Below are 11,257 nucleotides of genomic sequence, written 5' to 3'. Positions count from 1 at the left end.
AAAATAAAAATATTTATATTGTCATATTTTATTATTTTCAATTCATAAAATATCTCAAAATAATCTTTAAAATGTATTTTAGTATTAATTTTCAGATTTTAAGATCCACATATTTTTTAAAAAAATTTGAGTCTTATACATTGTTTAAGTATCCAAAAAATATGTTTATACTTTATAAAATAAAAATCATTAATTTTAAAATAAAAATTAAATTAAAATTAATTTTGAAAATAAAAATATGGGTGTTCAAGCTGCCCAAAGCTTAAATGAATTTGGATATAGCTTATCTATTTAGGTTTTTTAGCAAATCCAAGCTTATTTGAGTAGGGCTCATTTTGAATAAAATTGAATAAACCTGACTCATTTGAATTATTGATTTTACCCTCTCATAGTTGCCCATCATTGTGAACTCGGCTTGGCTACCAACTTGCCACCAACAAACTCCACCACTCTCTTTCATCATTAGTCACATTCATATATTGCCATAAGTTAACACTAATAACTATTTCCAAGCATTACTATGAATCATTATAGTTTATTATGGCTATGTGTTATTGACCACCTAACTACGAGCATCAACCTTTGCCAACCATTACTACTAGCCATTGTTATTGGCCACCATTGGCCTCCTTAGTGAATATTCATTGTTAACCATTGCCAATTGTTATCATTGGCGATCACCATCAATCAGTGCTTATCACCATGGTGGTTAGTAAAGTTATGGTGGCCAAAGGTGTATTATAGAGGCGATTGAGGGCAATGATAATAGAGCAGTGATGGGTAATAATAATTAATAATAACCAATGACATACTGAATAATTAAAAAAATGTTTTCAAAAGAGGCTTTTTCAAATTATTTTTTATTTTTTAATTCTAAAAATGTTTTTAAATTGATATAATCAAACATATTTTTATTTCATTTTTTAAAATTATTTCTAAAAATTAGTTCACCAAATATTTAAAAAGAAAAACAGAATTTAACACACTAGATTTTCAAAAACCTGTTTGAAAAAATATATTCTTTTGAGTCCAATTCATGTCTAACATATAATTGACCTGCTATTTTTTTTTTCCTTGCATAAATCCAACTTCATAAAGATTGGTCATCGGATAGTAGTAATCATTGATACCAAAATCAGTCAAATATAAAATGTACAGAGGGCTGTATGAATACAAATGATGAATTGTTGAGCTCATTTTCTGAGATCTTATATAAAGCCCCATTATTTGGATAATCAAATATATTCTTTGTGCCATCTTTTACTTAAAAGAGAATCAGAACACAACTAAATAATTTTACCAAAAAAAGAAGAAGAAGAAGCACAACCAAATCATACAATCCAAATTCTAAATAGTAAACCACACAGGGTTGAGAATGTGAGCCCACTTGGTCTTATATGGGTCCTCTTGTGATGAACGAATGGAAAATTAGGCCGAGTGTGACTAACCTCCTAGAATTTTCTCAACTCAATGTGGGCTGCTAGTCTAATTGATAAAAATTTATAAAAACAATATATATATATATATATATCTCCAACATTAATTCCTCATACAATAACGCAATCAAATTTAGGGATAGCATACACGTTTGAGAAAAAAGTTAAATAAATTGATGCAAGATAATTTCATAACCTACAAACTGAACTATTTTGAATGGTTGGTAAAAGGCCTAATTAAGCTAATTTAATTATTCAGTTACTTTTATTCTTTTTAATTGAAGGCCACAAAAAACCATGGGAGAAAACAATAAAATTAAGCCATATTAGATCTTAACAAATATCAACACTAAGGTGGGTCTTCGAAAATAATATTATCAAAAGTATCATGTGATATTTAGGGTATTAGTCAATTGACACATTTATTTGTTTTCTTGAAGACATGATCAAATGTGCCATTCCAGTTTTACATAGTGAGGTCACTAATCTTCAAGGTATTAAACTGGTTGAGGTAATGGTTTAAGGTCTAGTAGCCTGATCAAGGATCAACCCAAAATCAGATTGGTCACAATTAAAATAATATAATTTAATTAAATATATAAAATATTTATATGAAAGCCAATAATATTTAAAAGTCTTTAATTCTTGAGCAAATGAAAAATTTATCTATAAAATCTTATGCATGTGTTATTGAAATAATAATTATAAGTTTCTAACAATAATAAAACACAATAGCATTAAAATTATTAATAATAAAACACAATAGCATTAAAATTATTAATGAAAAAATTTATATTTGATTTAAGGTCTAATATTTAGAAGAAAGAAAAAATAAATAAAAATAAAAATAATAAAATCTAACCCAACCCAACCCATTAACCTATTGAGTTAGTCAGGCCAAGTTATAAGTAATCGATTTTTTCAATCAACCAAATCGATTAAGTGACCAGTTCACCATTTTATGAGTCAACTATGTCAGGTTAGTTTGGGTTTACAAACAATGCTAACCTTGATGATAGAGTAGAGGGATAATTATGGAACAATTCATTATGAATGAAAGCAAGAGCCCCAAAGAGTCAATGAAGATGCAAATTTTGGTATTCCAAAACAAGGTAAGACCCTCATGATGTCGTGCATTCCCAAGACTGTTATTGCTGTATTAGCATAGTAACTAAGGTTCCTGTTTGCTTGCTGGAAAAGAATGAATTGAAAAATAAAGATACAAATACATTGATTAAGCTGTGGATAAAGAGAATAGATAAGTTCACAATGTTTATGAAAGGAAATGAATGATTTAATTCCTAAAATTAAGAGTCATGATTCCTGATATTTATAGTGGATAAAACGATTCTCATATTTAAAATATGGTATTGAGTTTTTTCATATTTAGCAAAAGATATTGAATATTTCAATTCACTTTTGTTTCTATTTTTTCTTAATCCATTCCATTCTAACAAATAAATAAAACCTAAAATATTTTAAAAAAAAAAACCCTCTGTCGAGTTTCTTTTTTATCATCACAAATGATATTACCATAAGTCATTATATCATTGAAGTTGACAACACCGTCAATAACAAGTTTAAACCGTCCAGCTTCAAGTGAATTTCATTCATCTTGTGATCTTTCTAGAGCCAAAATCAAAGAATTCATCCTTGATAGAAGATGGAGGTAATTGATCATGTTTTGAGTGCTGGCAAAGACAATATTTCTGTCAAGAGTATCTTCATCGAAATTCACTCCCCCTTATTAAACCAAGGATTATCACATGAGGCCAAGTTGAGCATCCCCTTGGCTTGATGCCCGATTTAGAAACATCATGAATTAATTCCTTCTCGACTTAGAATAACCCAGTGCTTCGTGGAGCAAAATCAAGCAACATGTTGGCATAAAAAATAAAGAAAAAGAAACAAAAGCAAAGAAAAGAAACTAACTCCATTGCGAGGCTGAAGCTAAGGGAATTCTTCGACGTCTGACTCGCGTGAAAAAGAAACTGAAGTCTGATAGATCCGAAGATGGTAACCAAACCAGAAACAGTAATGAAGGTCCTCAAGGTGATGACCAAGTTCCGGTGTGGGTGCATGGGGCGTTCTCTCATGTTTCTCAGAAGGGAATGGCGAGTCCAAATTATGCTCTTATCACTCTAGAGAATGTTGCAGCAGATTTGGTCTCCAAGTGATCTCTGGGCGAATGGCTATGAAGTGTCTTCAGGATGATGGAATTACGTAACTCTTGCGTTTTTTATTCATTGCTTTATTTTGTTTTTTAGTTTTTCTTTTCCGATGTATCAAAAATAATTAATTATAAATTATTTTCACGTAATATTAAAGTAAAAAATAATTTAAAATATTAAAGCCCTACATCTAACTTTCAAGCATATAATATAATCATCTCAACATTTATTTCAGAATGTTGATCTTCTCTACGATCGAAGGACATTAACTAGTAATATTCTTATCTTTTCCTTTTATACCCACTTAATTTTTCGAATTTAACCTAAAGCTAGGATTGATATGCATACACGGCCATCACATCACCATGTTACAAGCAGATCTTAAACCAGATTGCCACTATGTATTGGAAGATATAATACTGTAGCTATACACATTGCTGGGGCCTGTATGTAACAAAAAAGAAGGGGAAAAAAAGGATGATGAAACCCCCCAAGTCGTTAAGGGCATCAATATGGTCTAAAAATCTAAAACCCCCGTTAGTAGCCCTAGCAAGTACAGCAATTGATGTAATCATGTACAAGAGAAGAATTGCCAAATCACACCCTGAACAACCAAGAAAAATTCCAGTGTCCAACACTGCATGCATACCTGGTTTTCATCTGGCACCAAAAGGATCGCATGTGACATGTCAAGTTGAGCAAACCGGTTCAGAAGACATGAAGAATTTGATTTTGAAACAGCAAGGTCTGACCACCATCTTTCTGGTTAAGATTAACAACCAAAACTTGTCTCTGATTCTCCAGGTTAAGGATCTCAACAAGTAAACCAACCAGCTTCATGGATCAATGATTCTGATTTACATTGTCCAACTCATGCTGTGCTTTCAAAAGAAACCTTGAACTGGGGTGGATGCCTTGGCTTTGGATTTGATGCAGCTGCAAGGCCTTTAAGCAATTTTACAACATCAGCAGTATCATCAAGATAATACTTGGCCTTGCTAGGCTTGCTACCAACAGTGCAAGCAAAGACCTCTGGAGCAACTGGCGATGAAGGACTACAGGCTGTCCTTGATATGCTCTCAAACATGTCTTCATCCGACCTGTCATCTCCAATGCACATCACAAAATCCGGCAGATTCCCATCATCTAACAGGGTCGAGAGAACCTTTTCTGCTACTAAACCCTTGCTTATTCCCTGCAAAGAGCAAAGCAAGACTTTGAGATATCGGTTCTAGCTTTTGAGACAGCAGATGAAATTAAGCAGGGTTAGGATTCAAACCTGTGGCTTGACTTCAACAATATGATGACCCCTTGTAACGACAGCTGGTTCATTAGAAAGCACACTTTCCAGGTGATTCAACAATTCTTTAGCTTGGCAAGAACCAAAATCAGGGTCTGCATCTTGATGGTGCCACACCAAAGCACTTTCCTTAATTTCAATATTAGACCCATCAGTTGCTTCTGTATATGATGTCATGACAGGTTCCACTATATTTTTCCATTCAAGATCAGCAGACAAGTGATTGGTTTCCCATTCTGAGTCTCCAATCCACCTGCAGCCCAAAAAGAATGCATAATACCAAAATCAATTAGCAAAACTTTGACCTTTAGAAGAACGAAGAGAGAAAGTTACAAAAACAGATTCTACTAAGTACTAACGCACCTTAAAAAGTACCCATGTTCAGCCGCAAGTCCCAGCCTCTTGCATGAAGCAAACCACTCACTAAGAGAATCTCTTCCCCTTCCACTAACAATGAACACACTGTTCTTGGCATCATTACACAGAGTATTCAGCACAGATATGACTTCAGAGCTGGGGATTTTATTTATAGAAGAGTGCGGTACAATTGTACCATCATAATCAAGAAATATGGCCCTTCTATTAGTTCTTTTATAAGCTGAAACAACATGATCGATGGACAACCTCCTAAAACCAGGAGAAAGAGAAAGAACTCTGAACCCTAGGCCCAAACCAATTCCCCAGCACCTTTTGGTATAATGATCTACACATGCCCTCTCCAAATCCTGCAAGAAGCTGCGGGCCCAATAAGCCACATCATGAGAACTGACATATCGATAGTGTTTCTCATGCCTCAATTCCTTCTCTGAATAACAGGTTGTAATGGCCACATACATTGCATCAGCAACTGCATCAATATCCCAAGGATTGACCTTAATTGCTCCACTTAGAGAAGGGGAGCAACCAATGAACTCAGAGACCACAAGCATGCTTGTGCGAGGGGAATCACTTTTTCTACCCAATGCTTTGTCCAGTTGAGTAGTCCCTTGTCTGCAGACAACATATTTGTATGGGACTAAGTTCATACCGTCCCTCACAGCATTAACAATGCAACACTCTGCCACAGCATAATAAGCACTCTTTTCAAAACGAGGAACTGGACGATCGATGAGAATAACTGGTCGATAATGTTTTGAGCCATATGTATCATTGATCCTTTGGGCAATTAAATTTGTTTCCTTCTTTGCTTCTTGAACATCCTTCCCTGAACCCCTTGCAGGGTTTAAAATTTGAACTAGGACCACCTCTCCCAGTAAGTCTGGGTTTTGCTGCAGCAGCTGCTCCAAAGCTAGAAGTTTTAAATTGATGCCCTTAAAGATATCCATATCATCAACACCAAGAATCAGCTTCCTGCCCTTAAACTCTTCCTGAATCTCTTTTATTTTAGCAGATGTAGAAGGAAGATTTAATACAGATTCAAGCCTGCCCATGTGAATGCCCACGGGCAAAATTTTAATATATACAGTGCGGCCAAAGTAATCAAGTCCTATATGTCCCCGCTTAGATTCATAGTCCAGACCCAGCATTCTGCTGCAGCAAGAGAGGAAGTGGCGAGCATAATCAAATGTATGAAAACCAATTAAGTCAGAATTCAACAGTCCCCTCAGAATTTCATCTCGTACTGGCAGAGTTCTGTAAATTTCAGATGAAGGGAAAGGACTATGAAGGAAGAATCCGAGTTTAACTCGATTAAATCGCTTCCTAAGAAATGTAGGCAAAACCATCAAGTGATAGTCATGAACCCACACAAAATCATCATCAGGATTAATTATTTCCATAACCTTGTCTGCAAATATTTTGTTTGCAGAAACATAAGCCTGCCAAAGCATGCGATCAAAGCGGTCACCATGATCTGGGCACATAGGTAGCATGTAATGAAAAAGGGGCCAAAGCTGCTGCTTACAAAAGCCAAGATAAAACCTCTTCTGGATTTCATGTGGTAAAAAGGTAGGTACGCAACTGAAATCCTCCAGTAGTTTCTGAGCAACTTCTTCCTGCTCACTGGCATCTATCTCAACCTTCAAAGAACCCACATAGATAACCTCAGTATCAGAAGAAAAACCATCTTTCAATTGTAATAAAATTGAATCCTCATCCATGCTGAAACACCATTTAGCAGATTCTGCATCTCTTTTAGCCTGCAATGGCAGCATGTTTGCCACTATAATTTTCCGCTCCTGACACCCAGATGAGCTAGCATCAGAATCCACATCATTATTACCATGGCCATCCAGGTCAGAAATGATTCCAGGAACTGTCACAACTCTTGGAAGAGCTCTTGGTGTGTAGGGAACATCCAATAAGCCTCCACTAACTAAGTCTATGAGATTAGCAAATGATCTTGATGCCATCAAGGGTGGATAGATAATTGTTTCCCTGATATCCTTCTGATTTCTATCAATTCAAACAGAAGAAGCACCATTCTTATTAGTATCCTACCGATGACAAACAATGGACAATGAACTAACAAAGGACAAGGGCAATAGAGCACTATCGCTTGTGCATGGTATTACTATAACATATTCATTATGAAAATTTGTAGATATTATCAACTTTAACTCTCACTATAATTCATTCCAGGCACATTCACTAGCTTGGTTCCTCACAAGTGTTTCAACATTTCTCCTATTTTACTAATGTCAATTTTTTCCCTCCTGTTGACAAAGAGCAAGCAATAGGTAAAAAAAATTAAGAAAACTCACAGAATGAAAACAATAATAAATTATACCACAAAAGTTCTCATATTTACGGCCACCAATAATTCCAACATAGAAGGCATAGTACATACTCAGCAGGGGAGAGAAAAGGAAAAGAGATCTATTTTCAGAATAATAATGCCATCATATCTTTGCAGCTATATGCACACCTAATATAAAGGTTCCATTCCCACACAGATCACAGACACTGTTATGCACGCATACTCTAATACTTATCTATTGTTATATAGATATGGAAGTTCAACCGCCGTATAATTTCAAAAACGACAATAAAAACTCTTAGCTATTGCTTTGAATATAATGTTCACGATGCACTATCCAAGTCCAAAACGTGCATGAGAGGTCTCCCCCCCTCCCCAGAAAAAAAAACACAGAAAAAAAAAGAAAAAGACATAAAAAAACACTGCCATTTGTTTGTCTGACAATATCTGATAATCATAATCACGTATTGCAAACAGTCCAAACGACTTGTTGACACAAAAATATGTAGAATTTACAAGAATAATCAAAATGCATAATAAATAATTTCCTCAGTGGTTTAAATTGAAACTTCAAGGTATCAGAGGGTGTTGTCACGACCACAAACCCTTTGGGTAAAACTCACCCCCCAAAAAGCGCCTGGTGTGAGGAGGATGCTCAACTGATTTATAAACCATACTTCATCAATGTGGCCTCCCGATATGGAACTCATAACAAATGTTGGCCCAAAAAAAAGGTAATAGTGGTTTAAAGTATGTTTTCAAATACAGGACAAATGTCATCGCCAGAGGAGCTTAAATCATCACCTTGAGCAAGAACACATAATTTAAGGCAAATCAATCAACCATGGTTAATCGAATTTTCTTGTTCACATTTTTAAAGACATGATATCCCCTGATCCTTCCACCAGAGTCATATGTTCAGGAATAGTTTCCCGCAAAACTTTTAAATCAAAGCATCTCACCAGGAAGTCCGGCACGGTATGACAAAAGTAACCACCAATACTCCGCAAAACCAAGCAACTACGAAAGAAACTATGCTCAGCATATTTTTTCAAATAACGAATCAATACACTAAGAAAACCAAGCGATATAGCCGTCAGATTCAAAGCCATCAGACCACCTGAGACGAACAAAATCCAGGATTAAAGCTATCATAACGTAACCAAACTTCAGCGACGCCCAGAGTCATGCCACGCCAACCAAAAAAGCAAAATAAAACCAAAAAGTAAACCAAACAAACACCTAAATGAGTTCTAAAATCGCAAATCACAATCGCAAACTGACTGGCTGCCATAAAAACTTCGCAACAGAGAATAAGAACACAAAATCAAAATAATAATAATAATAATAAACAGTATCAGCAAAATATACCAGAAACCATAAAAATCCCGGGAAACAAAAACAACAATAATTCAAGTTGTGATCAGAGACCCAACAAAGAAAAACACAAACTTGAGAAGTCAGAAACTCCAAGGCTCACCTTACACGCGATGAAGAGGATGAGCAAAATGATAAACTCCTCGGTCTTAGCTGAAGTGATGAGAGAGAAATGGGGCTAAGAAAATGGAGGCTGCGTTGGATAGAGAGAGAGAGAGAGAAAAAAGGGGAGAGAAAATCAATGAACGAGGGAGAAAGTTTTGGAGAATGAACGAGGCCAGAATGCCTACAACGAGACTTTTAAATCTCGGGGTGTTGTGGTGGTGAACGGAAATAATTTTCTTTATTTTCAAAAATAGATTTTTATTTAATTTTTTTCTCTCTGTCTGCCGAGCAAAATTGGATAGAATCAAAGAGGAGAAATGGATAGACTTGGACTCTGCTGATCTGTTTAGCTTTATTGCTGGATGACTCTTTTTCTAACCAGGTGTTTGGTTCTGCGTGCCTTTCATTTTTCAACCTCCAGTGATTTGACCAGTTTACCCTTTTCTTTTTCTTCCTTTCTTATTACTGGAATTATATTAACTCCCTTCGCATTAATTAATTGTTTTCCCACATGATACGTTAATTTAATTTTGAAGAGCACAGAACTTAATGACTACAATAAAATTTTAATTTGATTTGATTCTTGTTCTAGATACTGGCATAATAATAGTAAATAATACGTAGTAATAATAATAATGATAACTAGAAGAATTGTTGAAAAAATAATAATAATAATAACTAGACGTATTCACCTGAGTTGAAATTTATTATTTCTTATTGGTAAATAGTGGGTTTTCTTATCATTTTTATAAATATGTTGATAGATTGATAATTAATAGTTAATAATTATTAGATTATTTGACAAATTTTTTATTTTCTCCATCCTAAATTATAAGACATTACAAAATCACACATACTAATAAAGTTAATTAAATGCACTTTATAAATTATTTTTTTAAAAAATAAACTTTCAAAAATACCTTTTATTTAAAAGAACATAGTTGAAAATGTAATATTAAAAAAATACCATTATTGAATAAATTTAAATGCATTATTAAACTTGTATTTTAATAATGCATAATGATATTAAATATTATGTAAATATAACGAAAACATTTTTTAAAACAAGTTGACATATAAAAACTAGCTTGTCAAAAAAAGATATATAAAAAAAAAAACAAGGCATGATTTTCAATGTACATAAGTTTGAGAAACGATCCACTCTAGCATTTATGAATTTTACATTGTTTTTATAAATTTTATTAATAAATAATATGATGATGAATACTTTTAATTTTTTTAATTTTTATTGTTAATACTATCTATTTCTGAATATCGCATTGAGTAGTAGCGATTAATTATTGGGGAATTAATTATGGCACTATATATGCCAATTCTCTAGATCACAAATTTTACATTTTATCATATCCAGCATCATTCATAATATTTTATAAACAAATGCGTAATTGCTTGAAATATTAAATGTCAATATGCAAAATATTACTTCTAGCTTTCCAATCAAAATATTATTCATTAATTAATTTCCTATTGTGCATAATGTACCATATGCAACACATTTATATTATATCTATTAATGGAAGGCGTAGCAATTAAGACGAAAGTATGAAAACAAAACACATGGAAATAATTAAAGAATAACTTTTTCTCCTTCCCGAAAAAATTAAATAAATAAACAAAATCTATTTTTATTAAAAAAATAAAAGTTGAGATCTGAATGATCACGATTCACGACAACCTCTTTTGATAATTATTTATACGTGCCCATCTATTCAATTGAATTTTTTTTAATTAAAGAAGTCGATGTCAATAAACATATATAATATTTGTGTGTAAGAGAATAATAGAGAGGTCAGAATCAATTACTTTAAATTAAATTTTAACTTTTAAATATTAAATTTTAAAAATTTGTGAATTTGACTGTTAATTTTATAATCTTGTTATGATGAATTTATAATTTTTATTTTAAAATATAAATTATAAATTTATCATAATAAAATTATAAAATTAAAAGATAAATATATAAATTTTTAAAATTTAACACTTAAAACTTTATTTAAATTAATTAAACTTCTTGAGATGTGATTCTCCATACACACACGCACAAGCTTCATCGTTTACGTGCGTTCTTCTCTATTGGAGTGTTTGAATATCTTATTGCATGCTAAAGCAAGTACAGTTCATTTCACCAGAACACCTACTACTATTTTTT

At 33.2% G+C, this 11,257-nt stretch overlaps 1 protein-coding gene across 2 annotated transcripts; it reads right to left on the bottom strand.

The window, feature by feature from the left end:
• Positions 1 to 3,975: 3,975 nt before the first annotated feature.
• On the bottom strand, positions 3,976 to 9,259 carry LOC129322201 (probable alpha,alpha-trehalose-phosphate synthase [UDP-forming] 10). 2 transcript variants are annotated; one of them, XM_054968345.1, is made up of 5 exons: positions 9,086 to 9,259; positions 8,568 to 8,725; positions 5,271 to 7,301; positions 4,887 to 5,160; positions 3,976 to 4,802 (listed from the first exon to the last, which is right to left on the bottom strand). In XM_054968345.1, exons 3-5 carry the CDS (start codon positions 7,256 to 7,258, stop codon positions 4,479 to 4,481), a joined length of 2,586 nt encoding a protein of 861 aa, XP_054824320.1. In that variant the 5' UTR covers positions 7,259 to 7,301; positions 8,568 to 8,725; positions 9,086 to 9,259; the 3' UTR covers positions 3,976 to 4,478. The 2 variants fall into 2 exon arrangements, with proteins under 2 accessions (XP_054824320.1, XP_054824319.1); XM_054968344.1 differs by lacking the exon at positions 8,568 to 8,725.
• Positions 9,260 to 11,257: the final 1,998 nt, after the last annotated feature.

The sequence above is a fragment of the Prosopis cineraria genome, unplaced genomic scaffold (assembly GCF_029017545.1).
Source record: "Prosopis cineraria cultivar Desert tree isolate PC_DT_omini unplaced genomic scaffold, ASM2901754v1 PC10, whole genome shotgun sequence".
Taxonomy (NCBI): Eukaryota; Viridiplantae; Streptophyta; class Magnoliopsida; order Fabales; family Fabaceae; genus Prosopis; species Prosopis cineraria.
Note: the sequence above shows the minus strand (reverse complement) of the source record. Positions and strands in the feature narration are given on the sequence as shown.